This window comes from Lampris incognitus, chromosome 13 (genome assembly GCF_029633865.1).
Source record: "Lampris incognitus isolate fLamInc1 chromosome 13, fLamInc1.hap2, whole genome shotgun sequence".
In the NCBI taxonomy this organism is placed as follows: Eukaryota; Metazoa; Chordata; class Actinopteri; order Lampriformes; family Lampridae; genus Lampris; species Lampris incognitus.
Genome location: NC_079223.1, coordinates 11372933 through 11391088, shown reverse-complemented (window position 1 = coordinate 11391088; position 18156 = coordinate 11372933). Strand labels below are relative to the sequence as shown.

At 45.8% G+C, this 18156-nt stretch overlaps 1 protein-coding gene across 1 annotated transcript in view; it reads right to left on the bottom strand.

The window, feature by feature from the left end:
* Positions 1 to 18156, bottom strand: part of klhdc3 (kelch domain containing 3) — a 38029-nt gene that overhangs the window by 3572 nt on the left and 16301 nt on the right. The window contains exons 9-10 of the mRNA XM_056291844.1: positions 1827 to 1900; positions 541 to 619 (exon numbers count right to left, since the gene is read on the bottom strand). Coding sequence (XP_056147819.1) covers positions 541 to 619; positions 1827 to 1900 — 153 coding nt within the window. The remainder of the gene's footprint in view (positions 1 to 540; positions 620 to 1826; positions 1901 to 18156) is intronic.

Here is an 18156-nt window from a genome sequence, read left to right as displayed (position 1 = left end):
TAACACGAGTACAGCATCACCTCACCCTTTCTAGATCATTCAGCACTTTCAGTTGTTCGCTGCTTGGCCTTCAGCTTAACTTGGACATACTCCCCATTATTTCTTCCAGTACTTTATTTATGATAATGCAATATTTGGTGATGATGATTTTAGGTACACTCATTATTTTAAGTTCAATAAATATGTACCTTGTATTTGCAGACATATTTTGGGTCACTATTATTTGGTTTGGTAGAAAAAACAAAAAACAAAGTACCCACTTCAGTAGATCTTTGCTCGTTTGGGGCATCCACATGGAAATTTGAGCAGCTAAACTGGAATTTCAAATAGTCTACAACAAGAAACTTGCACCGATAACAAATTGTAGGGGTTGTTATTACTCTGCCCTGAAAAAAAAAGGCTTTACAATAGGTGAGGGGGCAAAGATGAAAAGCATAACACAAGGCAGATTTAAAAACAACACCATGCCAAAGTTGTGTCCAGATAGTGCATCTGGTAATGTTTCAGGAGAAGAGATGGAGAAGCGGATGCTGGGCTGACCTGATGTCATGTGGGAGTCCCGACTGCTCCAGACTGTACTGAATAACAGCTATCTTGCATAACGTCTTCAAATTAGGGCCTGGAAACAAGGAGGGAGAGAAACCAGTCGAATAAATCAAACCTGTACCGCGGCATCTGGTAATACTGACATTCAATAAGCCATCGAGGTTTCTGGGCTTCCACATGGAGCCAGCGAGGTCGGCTCTCGGGCGTCGAAGGAGACTGCATACAAACAGGTGAAGCATTCCCACATCCCCGACTGGAAAGTGTGCTTGTACATAAGGGTGAATGAGTTACACCCTTCAACCGGCATCACTGTCACAGTTATGACACCATTGCACCACGCTGCCACAGTATGAACACTGAAAGGCAGGAGAGACATGGGATTGGCATGTGGAGGTGAAAGCCACAGGGGATGGGAGAATAGGCACTGCCAGTCCCACACATACCCTGTGTATTTTCTTTTTCCAGCCCACGTACACAAACCCTCGCTGTGACCTGACAGCATCACAGACCGCCCTGCTGCTGACAGGATATGGCTTTATTTGGCAGTTCAAGACAGGTAGGGGAAGTCAGAGGTAGCAGGAGGGAAGACAGGCCAAGGTCGAGCTCACTGGGCCAGGTGAGAAATGAGGCAGTGGGATATGAGACAAGACGCCAAACGTCACCAGGTTATATATAATTCACAAGGGTGTGTGCCGAATTTTACGTTTAACCATTTAACCTTGCTGGTTAACGTGGAACGCATCCCCCCCCCCTTCCCCTTTTTCTCCGGCCAATTACCCCACTCTTCCGAGCCAGTCGCTGCTTCACCCCCTCTGCCGATCCGGGGAGGGCTGCAGACTACCACATGTCTCCTCCAACACATGTGGAGTCGCCAGCCGTTTCTTTTCACCTGACAGTGAGGAGTTTCACCAGGGGGGACGTAGCGCGTGGGAGGATCACGCTATTCTCCCCTGTTTCCCCTCCCCCATGAACAGGCGCCTCGACTGACCAGAGGAGGCGCTAGTGCGGCGACCAGGACACATACCCTCATCCGGCTTCCCACCCGCAGACACGGCCAATTGTGTCTGTAGGGACGCCCGACCAAGCTGGAGGTAACACGGGAATTCAAACCGATGATCCCTGTGCTGGTAGGCAACGGAGTAGACCGCTACGCTACCCGGACGCCCCATGTAGAACGTATTTCAAATGAACGCGTTTCAAACAAAAGTGCATTGCGGGATTCAGAAACTGAGCACAATGATTAGAGTTCGCTGATGTGAACAATGAAAAGAGACACTCACTGAAGTCCAAGATGTACAGGTCTGAATGATCCATGAGGTTGAATTCATCACCCATTCCTTGCTCTGGACAGGGGCTGCGAAGAGAACAAAAGCAGTTTGGGGGTCAGAGAGCAGTCAGTCCACTGAAGTCAACTTAAAGCTGGTGAAATTGAGGGATTGCCAAGTGGTCAAGGCTTTAGACCCATCCAGGAAATGTGCATTAACCAGTGCTTCAACATCCTGTTTCACTTCCTGGGCATGAGCCAAACATTTCTTCATGGCCGAGGTGGCTGGCCATCCTTTCTGCAAGACAGCTTTATCTAGGTCTTCTGGCCTTAACTGAACCGTGGCTATTCAAACTGGAGGAGGAGAGACTGCAACCTTCACCCATAGTCAGATTTACAATGTCATCTCAGTAGGGAACCTGTAAATTCCCTCCATGCTAATGACGGAGGATTTGCCAGCCGACCCCCCCAAAATCCTTCTTTTCAACCACCACCTCCCAAGGTCCAGCATGCTTTTATCACCCAGGTGCATACTCATGACCACACTCCAAGACAACATGTATCCCCAAAAGGCACCCAGTGCTGATCATCTACAGCTGAGCTTTGGCCTGGCCTCCTTATCAGCCGCCTGCATACATTAGGCCCAGAGGAAGTGGGGTGCTGTGGTCAGACAACAGGCTGGCCAGGCTGATAGCCCCACTCCCTCAGCCCTCTGCAGCCGGCCCTATCACTGCACATCTGCTTCCTGCTAACGCCAAAAACACACAGACACACACACACTGACACACACACACCTGTACTCCAGTCTGATGCAATACAGATAAATTAAATAATCTTATCAAAGCTCTCCCGCCTCTCCATCTTTCTGCATAAATCTGGACCTGTTATTTTCTGCGCCTTGTCACTTCTCTTCCTCTAATTAAACCCAATATTTAGGTATCCAAAAGAAAACGAAAAGACAACAATGGAATACAACAAGCCAACGCCCACGAGATCTGTAGATATTGCTGAAGTACACCACTTTATCTCACAAACCCATAAATATATCACCATCTATGTGCTAGATGCACATCGTGGCTCCAGGTCCGCAACATCAAGGAACCGGGAGAAGCTGTTCAGATTAGCAGATGACAAATACGCCTTACAGTTTATTCACTTCCCAGAGGAAAGTTTAAGTCAAACAGGTGTCTTCATTGAGCGGTTTAATGCCTGCGAGTACCCATCGTAGAGGATAATTGAGAAATTACTTAGCCAGTTGGGAATGGTCCCCCAAGAATAGCTTGACAAGATGCAATCTGCTCGGCGTGGACCGGCCAGCTTTTAGTGCACGAAAAACTACCAATGAAACTTGAGTTGTAAACATTTTTGTTTGCATTTGCCTCCCATTCAAAAATCTGAATTTCCCTCTTACTTTTTCTTCTCAGGCTATAGTCTTGTTTACCCCCCCCCCCCCGACAAAGGTGATACCTTCAACCACAACTGTCTCTCCCTCCATCAATCTATTCCTCTTTCCCGCTATCCTCGTCTCTGGCTGTTGCTGCGTGTTCAGGATGTTGTAAGGGTTTTACGTTGCTAATCTTGCCTAAACAAACACGGTGTTGGCTTAAAGCGGCCAGGAGAGGTACGGAGCACGAGCACGGGGGTCCCCGGGGGCCAGCTGGGGAAGTCATTACGCTCTGTGCCCCCCCAGGAGGTGCTCCACCCTGGCTTATAGTGGGAGCTTTATCAAAACCCCATTGACCACCCTTGCCCCAGACCCCCACTCTCTGATTGGCCACTCATGTCTCCCTGTTTGGACAGAGGGTCCTGCTGCTGCTATATGAGCACTCATACTTACCGCAGCAAAATGGCAGTATTGTGTCATCAAAAATGTCACAATTTTTTGTTTGTGTGTTTGGTCCATTTCCATTACCACGTGTCCTTTGGTTTAAATGTAATATCGTTTGTAGAAGAAATGCCCCATCAACTCCTCCGACATCCTCCACACGACAGCACCGGTTTGTTAAGATGTTAAACGCTTCCAACAGACAAACTTTGTGCAAACAAGTTTAAATAGCAGAACAAGAGCAAGTCAAATTGAAAGGAGCTCAACAGGGCTCTCATAAGATGCTCCTCATCACACAGCCAGAATCTGTTTCTGACTTTTGCTTGAGAGCAGTGGTTCTCAGCCAGGTTCTCAAGTACCACCAGCACTGCTGTTTTTCTTCTCTGCCTGGTAGTTCATTAAAGTTACTTCCTGTTGTTCAGGAGGAAAACCTCCCTGGTTAGAGGCTGGGATAACTGGAATAACAGGTGAATGTGATGAGCTATCTGGTAGAACCAAAAACCAGCAGTACTGATGGTAGCTGAAGACCTGATTGAGAACAACTCTAGAGATACCCAGTATAGACAGAAACTGTAAATTATACAGTTATTATACAATTATACATCTTCTACCTCTCACGTGTCACTGCAGCACAACGCCATAAAAAAGGCCATGGAGACCCTCTACTGGCTGGCAAAGGAGGAAGTGGCCCACACCACTAAATTCTCCTCATTCCTGGACTTTGCAAAGGACCTCCTTGGTTGTGAGGTTCTAGCCCACCTACAGCAGGGTGGGAATGCAAGTTACAGGAGTAGGAGGATCCTGCAAGAGATGCTACAGGTATAATGTCAAAAAGATAGTTAAAATAACTTACATTTATGTTACATTTTATATTAATAATTGATTTAAATAGGAATCACAACATTAATGATGTATTCTATTAGGTTTTGGCTCATCAGATCCAATTGGACTATGAGGCAGAGATGACGGCATCACAGTTCGTGGGGCTCATGTGTGATGAGACAACAGACATCACCACCACTAAAGAGTTGCTGTTCCTAACAAGGTGTATCTTTACCTTTTTTTAACATGGGGAACAGCTATGCCATAATTGCCAATGCAAGGTCTCTTACAGATATATCTCTGTTCAGGCTGGTTGACTCCAATGGCCAGGTCAAAAGCACCTTGGCAAAGGTGCTTTTGGCCTGGCAGTGCCATCTTGCAGTGCCACTGCAAGACGGCACTGCGGACACAATTGCTGCAGCTCTGAAGACCTGGCTCCAGGAGAAGAATATCTCCATCAAGAAGGTGATGGGCTTCAGCAGTGATGGAGCTGAAGTGATGACTGGTAACGTAATTCAAATTAATATATATATATATTACAAAAAATATTGTTTTAGTCATAACGTTGACCAGGAATGTTTTTTTTTTTTTAATTATGGTCATTTTGAAACAAAAAATGCCACAAAACATTAATTTTTGTTGTACTGCTTAGGGCGCAAGAATGGTGTGGCGGTGCTCCTGCAGAAGGAAAACCCTCTCATGACGGCGATCCACTGCATATGCCACCGACTGGCACTGGCTGTTGGGCAGGCAGGGGAGAGGGTTCCATACATAAAGAACTACTTCAAGCTAAATCTGGGTGAACTCTTCAGATTCTTAGCCTAGTCAGCCTGCCGGATGGCCAGACTCCACCAAGTACAGGTTTGTTTCTTTTTTACGCATAAATAATTTTAGAGGGATAAATACAGTGTCTGTCTCGCCACTTTGTTTTGTTTATTTGCTGAGATAAATTTTCTGCAGTTTACTGAATTAAAAATGGTAAATATTGTGATTAAAAATGACAAATACTGTTCTCCTGCCCCTTCAATTAACATGTATTTTGATATTCTATTTTAAATGATATTACATGTCCAAGATTCCAACATGATTCTGAATCTGATTAGATGTTGGACTGCAAGAAAATTCATGTTTTTCTCTTTCAGGAACTTATGGACTTGGCCCAGAATACCCTAAAGGAAGCAAAAGATACCCGGTGGCTGAGTCATGACGAGGCATGCAAGTCACTCCATGGGAACCTCCCTGCGGTGTTAATGACTCTCGACAATGAGAACAAGAACAGTGCCACTGCCACCGGTCTCCTCATCTGGCTGTGCAAATACAACACCCTGGCCACTCTCTACCTGCTCTGTTATCTGCTGCCACACCTGTCTTCGCTGAGCAGGTGCTTTCAGCAGGAGAAGTTCAACCTACAGCAGATCGACAGAAATGTGAAGGCCAAGATGGCAGTGGTTCGATCGATGAGAGAGGGCATGCGACCTGGGAGCAGGCTGGCCAAGCTCCAGGAAGACCTGGCTGCTGGTGGACGTTTGGCGGATTTTCACCTGCCTAGTCATGACCCAGAGTGGCAGGGGAAGGTGAGGGAGCCATTTGTCAATCAGCTCCTTCACAACCTGGAGGAGCGCTTCCAGTCCCCCGAGCTCCTGTCCTCCTCCTCCATCCTTGACCCTAAACAGATGCCAGAACCCATGCCAGACCATTATGGCATGAAGGAAGTTCAGTGCCTCACTGATCATTTTGATGCTGGATAGGGAGTAGTGGCTCCTGATGCTGCCTGTGATGAGCAGCTGGTCACTCTCCTCCTCCGTGATGGCACTATGAGGGAGCTGTAACCAAGACTGTGCACGTTGGCTGCAGTGCCGAGTGTCATTCCAGTCAGCACGGCTGACTGTGAGCGTGCCTTCAGTGCACTGAAGAGGGTTAAAACCAGGCTGCGCAGCAGCATGACCACAGCCACACTTAACGCTTTGCTGACCATAACCATCGAGCCCCCCCCCCCCCCAAGATAAATTTAACTTTGGTGCTGCAGTGAAAGCTTGGGGCCAACTTAGAAAAACGCATCATTGTCTAATATGTGATTGCTCTGTCCTGTGTGTGTGTGTGTGTGTGTGTGCGCGCGCGTTTTCGTGTTCTAACAACTATTTCAACACTACTTAAATAAATACTTTATTTGGAACTTACCCTTGTGTTTGCTTTTTTATTGAAAATATGTTTGCTTTTTATTGAAATTATGTCGTTAAGGTGCAGGAAATTACAGCAAATGGCTTTCTGTATTGCAAATTTGCCATCGCAACTCAGCACCATCTTGTTTGAAAATCCTGGGGACACCCCTGAGCATGGTGGAGCAGAGGGAACGGAGGGGAGAGGGGTGCGTTAGAGCAGCAATGCAAGCGAGAAAGTCGCGGAGTGTGACTGTGTGGCGTCCCGGTGTTTGATGGGTCACTTTGTTACACGATCAGCAAAGTATCATTACGTGTGAAAGGGCTTCTCCTCCTCCTCCTCGAGTAGCCCTGGTTCCCAGTATGAATGGGCCCTAAGCGACATCCCTCCCCCCGCTAGAAAAACATCAGTCGCCATTTCAAACAACACTCAGTGAGGGCGTCTACCCAGCCCCACCAATCCCCCTCTAGCAATGCCTCACCCGCTCCGCCTCATCATCTTCTGAACCCAGGTCCCTAAAACCTTATTAGAAAAGAGCTAAACTACAGCCCTAAAACTAAATGAGGTAACACTAAAGAGCCTGGGAATGGCGCTAAACGGTCGTAAGTGTCCAGGAATTTAAGCACCCACATATTCCGCAACTGTTTTCCCCCCTTAACAACAACGATGCAAATTAGGTGACAAAGACTCAAAATACTTAAGGTAATTAGTCCTTGTGGCCCCTCCACTGCTGTGTTGTAAAGAGGAGTGCTGGTGCTGATGATGGAGCTGAGGCTTCACCAGCTGTGTCCTCGTTCTCTGAGCAATATGATCCACATCCTTTTCCTTTCTCTACTTCCTGATCAGCTTTGGTCCTTTGGAGCCCTCTTACACAAAGGAAATCATCACGCACAATAACTTCCTGTAGGGGACCTTATCAGGAGGACCAGCTGTACATTCAGCACCTTTGTACTACGACTTTGATGAAATTTGTGAAAGTGCAGAGTATTGTCAAAAAGGTTATTTTATAGAAATTAATAAATAGTTGCTCTGAAGAGTTAAATTGGGGTTGATGAAAAAACATGTGGTCACAAGCAGATGGGGAATTTAATAGAAAAAGTTGAAACTTGCCTGGTTTGAGTGAAAAGTCTCTTCTGATTATATTGGTTAATCCACAGGTTCCCAACCTTGGGGTCGTGACCCCAAGTGGGGTCGCACGGAATTGAAATGGGGTCGCCTGACATTTCTGGTTATTCATCAAGAAATAATAATTATTATTGTTGTTATAATAAAAACACCACACATGATTTAAAACAACTCACTTCCACTCATAAAAAATCAAGTTCTCGGCACATCTTGGTTCACGCGATCACACGTGACCAACATGCAGATTCCCACGCTCAAACACATGGTGAGCGAAGTTTGCAAGCAAATCAGAGCGACAGAAAATGGAAAGATTTCTTCGACCACCTGTGCCCTCCACCTCTTTGAGCGAAACAGAGAAACTGACAACAAAAAGAAAGAAAATAAGATGAAACCGTCCTTCAGTTTGGATTTACTAGCATAACTGAACACAACGAGGAAAGGCCGGAATGTCTGCTGTGTGGTAACGTCCTATCTACAGAGAGCATGAAACCCAACAAGCTGAAGAGACATTTTGAGACAACGCATAAAGAATATGTAAGCAAACCAAAATCTTTCTTTGAAAAGAAATATGCCCAGCTGAATAAGCAGCGAGTGTACTTCGGAAAGGCAGTGACTGTCAGTGAGCGAGCCTTGAAAGCATCTTTTGAGGTGAGCCGTCTTTTTGCAAAGGCTATGAAGCCACATATACCATCGCTGAGACTTTAAAATTGCCAGCTGCCATTGAAATGGTAAAAACGATGTGTGGGGAGGGAGAAGCGCAAAAACTGAAGACAACACCATTGTCTGATAACACAGTGAAAAGAAGGATAGATGCAACCGCTAATGACCAAGAGAGCACGCTAACAGAACAACCACAAAATTCCCCGGCCTGTGCTCTACAAATGGATGTCAGCACAGAAGGAAAAAATATCCATGCTTTGACATTTGTTCATTACATGCAGCAGAATGCTATTCATGAGGATATTTTGTACTGTCTCCCTCTTCCTGAATAAGAGACTGCCAAGGCAATGTACAATGTCCTTCACAACTACATGGAGGTAAACAACATTCCATGGGAGCGTATGGGAGCTCTGTCTATGGCGGGGCGGCGAGCAGGCCTATGTATATTAACCGTAGAACTGGCCCCCTCTGTAGTATGGAATCATTGCATGTTTCATCGTGAGCAACTGGCATCTAAGGAACTGAGTGTGCCCATCGCGGACATATTGCAGCAGGTTGTAGCCATGGGCAGCTACATCAAACCGCATCCTCTGCGTGCACGCCTATTTGCAAAACTACGCAGCGATATGGGTTCTGAACACGACCCTTTGCTCTTTCACACAGAAGCATGGCGGTTGTCGAGAGGTAGGGTGCTGGAGCAATTTTTCAAGTTGAGAAATGAAACTGCTGGTGTTTTTCATAGATGTGAAAAAGACAAGATTTTGTCGACCTTCTGTGGCCAGCAAAAAATGTGCCTTACATATGGAACGGAAATCTTTGGAAAACTTAAATGAACTGAACATAAGCATGCAGGTGTAGCCCAGGCCTAATGACAACACTCTTCTGATATTTTATTTCTTTTAAAAAAAAAAAAATCCCTCCTCGGCCATATTTCTTTTTAAGAAATCAATTTCTTTTTGAACAGATTTATAATAACATTCATGTAATGGATGTGTAGTTTTAAAATTTTAAAAAGTTATCAGATAATCCTGACATCTTATTGTGAAAGGTATCTGAGGCTTTTGCTTGACTGTTTCTGTGATTGACATTGAAGTGAGCCAATCAGGTGGCCTGCTCTGGTGCAGGGTAGCCAATCAGCAGAGGTTCTCTACAGCAGACCGACCTCTTGTCATTCTTGCCAGAGTGAGTGAGCGGCTAGTTTACATTTTTTTGTTGGCTGCAAGTGTGCAAAAGACGCTGAAATTCGGCTGTGCTGGACCAGCGGGACTATGGCGGGATTTAGTCCGCGCAGCGGTGAGTGTAATAAGGTTGTTAGATGTTTAGGAAACTGACAGTTGTCAAGAGTTAGCCGCTAAGCTAATTGCATGTAAATTCCCGTAGGCTGACACTAGCTAGGTTAGCATGTGGCTATGGGTTAGCCAATCTCAATTATTTGCCTGTGAACCATGGAGATTTATTTTAATTTGTGCATCCTGTGTTTTATGCAGCCTCAGAGGTTCAGAGTATAAAATGTGTGTGCCTTATGTGGTGTGTGAAAGTTGAAGCCTTAAATCAAGGTTAGTTTGAAGTATTTGCCGTAATGTCACTCTGAAGGTTTGAAGTGTAGGTAACTTGGTACATTTAGCTTGTTAACATGTTATACTGAATTTGATTAGAAACTATAATTTTGCTGTACAAAAGAACCAACTGAAAATGTGATTTGAATTAGACTGTATCAATGTTTGGCGATAACACTGAATTAGAAGTTAGATATAATCTATATTGACAGTGTATGAATGTAACTCGAACTATGTGGCTGTGATGTGACCTGTCTATATGTCAGGTTTTGGTAACCACAAGTTGGAGCAAATTCCGATGCTGGGAAGCATCTGATGCCAGGAGTCCGCTCCACTGAGGGATAAAGGTTCATACAGATTGCAGATTCCAGAGATCCCAGTTAACTGGGTGGCGAGCCAGACTATGACAGTGACTCTGACTTTGTGAAACGGATCCCCTTCCTCGCTCATCGTGTGGTAGGATAGACAGACACTGATTTGGGCCCAACAATTGGAAGACTGAGCCCAAGGGAAAAAAGAGGGGTTTCTTTTGTGCGCACCTTATGATTTTAGTTTGTTACTTTGGGTAAATTGCGTTTGTCTGTATATCTAAACTGCTACTTTTGTGTAATAATACACGTGTTCATACAAATTCATTTTGGTGTGTGATTCTCTTAATTGATATTCAAACTCTCAGGCTCTTGGCGTCCTAGTTTCTTCCGAGATTGGTCCACATTCACATCACTGATAACCTATCAAGCTAGTATACTACTGTAACCTATTGCTAATAGTGACCAGGGTTACACAGGGGAAAAACAAGAATATCATGCAGATGAGTGACCGTATTGATGGATTCAGGGGGGAAACTCACATTCTGGAGAGGAAGCCTTTCAAAAGCAAACTTCACCCCTTTCCCCCAGCTCAGCAAGTTTCTAACAGACAACACCATCTATGACCAGTGCTCCACGAAGATGATGTGTGAGCACCTGAAATGCCTAGAAGAGCACTTTTCCACTTTCTTTCCAGACTTGGATATGTCAAAGTTTGACTGGGTGAGGGACCCATTCCACTGTGATGCAGGCTCAGTGGACCTACCTGCCACCGCTGTTGAACAGCTGATTGAACTGACATGTGATAAAACGCAACAGGGATTGCATTCGTGAGTGGTGATGGAGGAATTCTGGTTTGGAGTGAGAGAAGAGTACCTGGAGATCTCAGTGTGCTTTAAAACTGTTGGTTCCTTTTGGAAGCACATATTTGTGTAAAGCCGGATTTAGTGCTCTTGTGTGCATGAAGCCAAAGTACCGTTCGCGACTGGATGTAACTGCAGAGATGAGATGTGCTCCGTCTATTACACCACCAAACGTTGAAAGGCTGCAGCGAGATGTGCAAGCTCAACTGTCCCATTAAATAGGTGAGAGACACCAATCCTGGGTCATGTGGGGAGGGGGGGAGATCTGAGCAGTCCAAGTATATATGTGTGTAGTATGTATGTATATGTAATTTTCTTATGTTTTTTCCTTGTTGTGTATTGTGTTTGTATCGCCTTGTGTTGGGGAAAAAGTAAACGACTAATAAAAAAAATTGATCACAAAAAAGAGACACCAATCCTAATGCATAAAATACATAATAAATATACAGAATTGTCATGGGTAGAGACTAAATGTGGCCTAAAATAAAAATGTTCTTGCAACAAATTAATTCTAGCGGTTGTCAGCCGCTTCTTTTCACCGGACAGTGAGGAGTTTCGCCAGGGGGACGTATGTGGGACGGACGCATGTGGGAGGATCACGCTACCTCCCCCCCCCGACCAATCAGATGAGGTACTAGTGCAGCGACCAGGACACATACCCACATCTGGCTTCCCACCCGCAGACACAGCCAATTGTGTCTGTAGGGACACCCAACCAAACCAGAGGTAACAAGGGGATTCGAACCAGCGATCCCCGCGTTAGTAGGCAACAGAATAGACCGCCACGCCACCCAGATGTCCCGGTGTTTTCTAGATCTGATAAACTGAGATAGCTTAATTTAAAAAAATCTTGTTAATATTCTACTCATCACTAATGAATAACTATTGTTAGTTGGCTAAAACCGCTGGGCATTCACAAAAATGAATAAAATTATTATATTTCCAAATGCTTCTAGTCACTGCTACCACTTTCCATTAATTTTCAAACCCTTGTGTTTTTATGAGCATATGGGAAAACCTAACACAGAGCCGGGTTGAAATGACATGGCACCTCTGAAATGAAACACATTGGTTTTGTCATTTCAGAGCCATACAATCTTGTCCGACCCTTAACTTTGCATTATTCTTGGCTTTCTCACCTTGTCTCAGCTAGCCATCTGTGCCCCCTCCTGGGCAGTGGCTGGGTGGTGGATTAGGGTCTGTAGTGGAGCAGAGTTAAATCCCGAGTACAGGCTGAGACAATAACTAACTGCTGGCTCCAAGAGAGACGCCTGGCTTCAGATTAGACTTTTAAGACATGGCAGTCACTGGGGAGGCCTCCATCTCAAATTTCAACTCCTGTGAACAAGCAGCCAGACCTGGTGATCTATCAGAAATGGTTTTCTCCTGCAATCGCTGCAAACAAAAATTTGTATCAGGACAGGTTGTTATCTAGCCAGCTGCCAACATGAAATGAGGGAGTAGTCATTAGATGGTGTTTCAGGGCCTTGACCACATCTGGTTAATATAGGGAGAGCCAAAAGTGAGTTGTCAAATGCTCCCCTATGGCTGGCGGCATAGCTTGTAAATAAATAAGTCACCTCCTCCACAGCCTCACTGCTCGGCTCCAGCAGACTGTCAAGGTCAGAGCTACCTGACAGGAAAAACACGGAAATGAACAGATTGCCACACAGTTTTCAGATACACTCGCTTTTCTCTGGGAGTCAGCTGTCTGGGCTTAGTTATGCACCAGCATCAGAGCAGCTCAACGGTGAAGTATTCTATGTTCTTCAAGGTAATGGCCTTTTATTAGACTTTCATGCAAATCTCCAGTGCAAAATCCTGCTTCTCCTGCAATACTAGCCCAGCAATTCTCATTTGGTGACAAACGCTGATTACAATTTATTGAGAGGGCCGTTGCCTGAAATAGTGTTGACAAACCCCGTGCCTCCATGTTCTATTTGTTGCATCGCTTTGAGCCTTTATTTTCCACCTCGTGTTTGCTTATATTCATAGCCTGGCCTCTTTAGCTCAAGGGTGGGGGGGGCTTAATCCCATGTTTTGGTTGCGTTGATAAAGGTAAATCAAATAGTAAACGATGTCGTCCGGGCATGCCAATCTAAAAAAAGTCAACTAGCACCACAAAGCCTCACCTGTGCAGGCTGTTTATTTGATCCGGCGTGGAACATTCACCCTTGTGACACGCAAATATATACAGTCTGCTGGAGGGTTAAGGAGGGTTAAGATGCAGATGAAATACTATCAGAAGCTTGTCTTTGAAGAGTAAATCACACTGCGTCCGTGGTGTCCGGAGGTCTTGTCCCGCCACGTGTGGGACGACCTGTATCCTGCTGGGGTCACCTCCACTGTTTGACAAGTTATATCTCAAGCATACTAAACACTAACATACTTGCACTCGGACAATTAATTAAGGGAAACTTCTGCAGCCTACCCTCTGACCCTGAAGGGTAAATGAAAATGTGTGTCTGTGGCATCAAACTCTAAAGGGTCATTGATGGGCTTGTTTCCACAAGGCCAAGTTCTGCTGTGACAGATCTTAACACATTATAGGCCACAGTAAACACAGTTTATGTTGCTGAAGTTGAATTCAAAATAGAGCGAGACGGTTTTCATGCACTGGCTGGCAAGAAAATACAGTGTTTTATAATTAGTTCAGCCTGAGCTCCGTGTCATGTTTAGTCTAACCTTTGAACTGTCAGGTTAAACAGCGATAATAAGCCATACTTTAACCAGATGGACTACCATAACATCAGCCTTACCAGCCACTGATAAAGCAAAATGTGGTCTTGTAGGTGATATGGAGGCACCAGCATGTGTGACCTTACTGATCCACTAAACCCCCTTTTCACTCCATGGTGGTTCTCCGGTTTAACCTCGGTCACTTGCTGATTTCAAACGAGTCGTGGCGTTTCACGCAGATTAAATATTGGGGTGAGATTGTGGTGGACTTAACAGGAGAGCCTGGGCTGGAGTGTTTTGGCTACCAGGGAGAGTATTACCTCCTATGTGGCCCTCCTCTGACTCAAAGGCAACGGCGTAAAAACTGCAAAAGCATCTGCACAGTGGCCTTCCTATAGGGATGAAGAGACAACTGCCATTTCAAATCAGTTTAAATGATGACCTAAATTGAAAATGAGCATAAATAGTACCCAAAATCAAATTACATAAACTGACTGTGAAATTCCATGTATTCCATCAAGGCTACTTTTAGCAATATCTTCGAACATAAGTAACTGGCTTTTTGGTGACCAACCCATATCTTTAATGATTCCCATCTCAATAATTTGGAACGTCGTCAATGAGCTTTCTTCATTGAATGGAACAAGAGAGTCAACATTTTACCAAAAAGGACTCTTGCGACAGCAGGCAGGATGAAGCAAGCATGCCCGTGCGTACATGCAGTGATGTCAGCCTGACGGGAGGAGCAATGATTCATAAGTAATGTGAATGCACCCGAACACAAATGAAAACACTACCAAATGACACACACACGCACACAAACACCACACTAAACCGGGACGTGATATGGATCGAGACAGAAAGGGATTTGGTGTGTGTGAAGAATGCCGGTGGGAAATCTCAGCATTGACCTTAAATAACTTCTAGGATGTGACTGGCTCTGAGATGGGCTTATCGGCTCTGCCAGACTGCTGCACCAACCAGCCAGATATGATCATGTCATCAGATGAACTCATGAACAGAGGGGGATGAATCATGGCTCTTTCATGCTGTTCTAAGGCTTTGAAAATCCCACATTGATACAGCTTGGCTGAAGATTTTAAAGTGACGAAAAAAAGACAACACCACAGCACAAAAACTTCCAGAAACATTATCAAATTTAAACGTTAACTTGCACCATAAAAGAATGACAATAAAAACAAGTACTTGTTATATTTATGCTATTAATTATTAAGGAAAGGCACACTGATTAACAGCACAGTCTCTGGTGAAGGTGTTTTGCCAAAGCGCCTTGGCATGCCAAGGCTGGGGGCTTTTAAAGTCTGGCTGGCCCAGTGAGGGCACTAAATCCCTTGCCCTGGCAGTGTCAGGCCCATGCTCTTCCCATTGAGCGAGCGTACCATATTGGTGCTGTTCTACAAAGCTTGTGGTGTGTTGTCTAAGCTCTAAGGGATGGAGATGATCGTTGTGTCTCCAACATAAATGGATTACAAGGTGCGATAGGCCTCACCTGAGCCTCGTTGGGCATAGTGAGGACATCAAAAGGACTCATCCACTGCTTGAGGCCACAATGGCTTAGTTTGGCCAGAAGCTAAGCCACTGATCCTCACCGCCAGAGCAAAACACAATTATCTCACTCTCCTTGCTGTGCACTGAAGTAAGGACAGGCTAAAATCACAAAAATGACCAGGACTGCAAAATTTATTTTTTTTGGATTCCCCCCCCCCCTTTTTTTCTCCCCAACTGTATCCAGCGAATTACCCCACTCTTCCGAGCCTTCCCGGTCACTGCTCCACCCCCTCTGCCGAGTCGGTGGAGGGCTGCAGACTATCACATGCCTCCTCAGATACATGTGGCGTCACCAGCCGCTTCTTTTCACATGACAGTGAGGAGTTTCGCCAGGGGGACGTAGCGCGTGGGAGGATCACGCTATTCCCCCCAGTCCCGCCCCCCCTAACAGGTGCCCCGACCGACCAGAGGAGGCGCTAGTGCAACGACGAGGACACATACCCACATCCGGCTTAGCACCTGCAGACATGGCCACGTGTCTGTAGGGACGCCCGACCAAGCCGGAGGTAATACGGGGATTCAAACTCGCGATCCCCGTGTTGGTAGGCAATGGAATAGACCGCTACGCTACCCGGATGCCCGTACGTTTTGTATGTTAACGTTCACAAAAAGCACCAAATGAGCCTTTGGTCACACAGAGCTGAGCACGAGAAACTCTAGGTTCATGACCTTTAAGAGTCTTCACAGCAGCATAAATATCTGTAATAAAAAGAATGAGTCACCAAAGCTGGTTGTGGATGCAATGATGTAATGAGACCCCCCCCTGGATTTTAGCAATGTGGCTCAAAAGCCACTCCCACATTCTCCTTCACAAGTCCCTAGTTGTCTGCTCACAGCATGCCAATCTGTCACATTATTGTTCACATCCTGCTCCTCGGAGGAGGCCTAGTTCCCAACCTTACCATGCTTCCTGATTTATCCTAACCAGAGCTTCTCACACAATTACACAGCCTGACATGTGCCAACAATGACTACATGCGCTCTGCAGGATCTCTAATCCAAGAGGCACCGTCTTCATCAGGGAACCAGACTAAGCAGTGTTCAGGTGCAGCAAAGATAAAATATTAAAAACCAATTTGTTCTTGATGGGCGAGAACAAGGCAGGACGAGTCGGGGCCTGGGTCGCTTGGTGCTAGTGGGGTGAGGGTGGGGGTGGGGGGCAGGTGAAGGTCAGTGCAGGTGGAGTCAGTCACGCGCGGGCCGTCCTTCGTGGGGCACTGAGCAGGTCTGGCTAAATGAGTGTAGCAGAGACCCGGAGGGCATATCAAGTTGCGCTCCGTGAGAGCGACCGCTCCCAAAGGTCGTAAATCAGAGAGGGGGCAGAATTTCGCGCCTCTCTTCAGCTCAACGGGCCTGTTTACACTGGCGTAAGTGGCACTGGATAGACTGCCACTTGTGCCCGGTCTGTCTCGCTCGCTCGCTCTCTCTCTCTCTCTCTCTCTCTCTCTCACTCTCTCACTCTCTCACTCTCTCTCACTCTCTCTCTTGCTCTCTCTCACACACAGACACACACACACACACCATCCCCCACCCTAGAAGAATGCCCTCTTACTTATATGTAAATACACACACGCAACTGATACCCCTTTCACACTGGCCAAAAAACCCCGCTAAAATCCGCCTTTTCACACTGACCAAAGGCGGACATTAGCGGGTTTTTTGGCCAGTGTGAAAGGGGTATGAGAGACAACTTGCCCTAAATCACTGCATAATTCAAGTCAAATGAGGAGTAACAAACCAGTGGAACTCAGTGCAAACAATAACGGGGCTTTTTGGCATCTTAAACCAAGGAAACAATACTAATGAAGTCATCACGGGGCCCGTTCATAATGTCATTTTCTGCTTATACCAGTGCACACAAGTACATCTGCTTCTATCTTACGCCATTTATTGTATTGGCGTGATATGATGGTGATCAGGGCGGTACAGTGGCGCTGTGGTTAGCGCGGTCGCCTCACAGCAAGAAGGTCCTGGGTTCGAACCCTGGGGCTGTCCAACCTTGGGGGGAGGGGTCCTCCCAGGTCGTCCTCGATAGTCTCTCACATCCCGCGACCCTACTCAGGATAAGCGGCTTGGATAATGGATGGGTGGTGGTGATCACATGATGGTGGCTGTATTGAGGTGTAAATCCATGTTACGGCTGTTGATGTTCAGAGTAGCAGTGAGATTCCCTCACAGATATAGTTTTTGCTGTTTTAGTCCAGTCCAAAGTGCTTGCACTATAGAAGCGTGCGCTCTCGTGCCTAATCGTTTTATTGCTTCTCTAAGGCAATATATTAGTGCTCACTGAATTCCTATAGGTAAAACAAATATCATAAACCGGGAATAAATTTCACCGGAGGAGTTCTGCTTTGGATCAGTCCGAAAGGCCAACCTTGCAGGGAAAACAAGAGTCGGACCATAAATTTGAACACCATTTCCTCGGCAGACCCTTCTAAATGAGGAAACCCGGCAAAGAATACAAGCAAAGTGTCCAGCGAGTAATTCATGACAGTCTGACCAAACATTTGTCCATTTCACTGAGACGGGTACGAATAACGTTTTAGGTCCCATTAATTGCCCTCAAAGTTGTTAAGCTCCGCAAAAATAAACACAGGAGACAGAGGGGTGACTATGAAGCTGGCGCTCACACAAACATTAAACTGCTCAACAACTGAAATTTAAAGGGACAACACTAGGGGACTTCAAAGTGTGTTTTACAATATATTACGCGATGCCCAAAACAAATGAACCCCAGAGTAAAGTTTTCATGGACCACTTTCACTCTTTACTGTGCAAATAT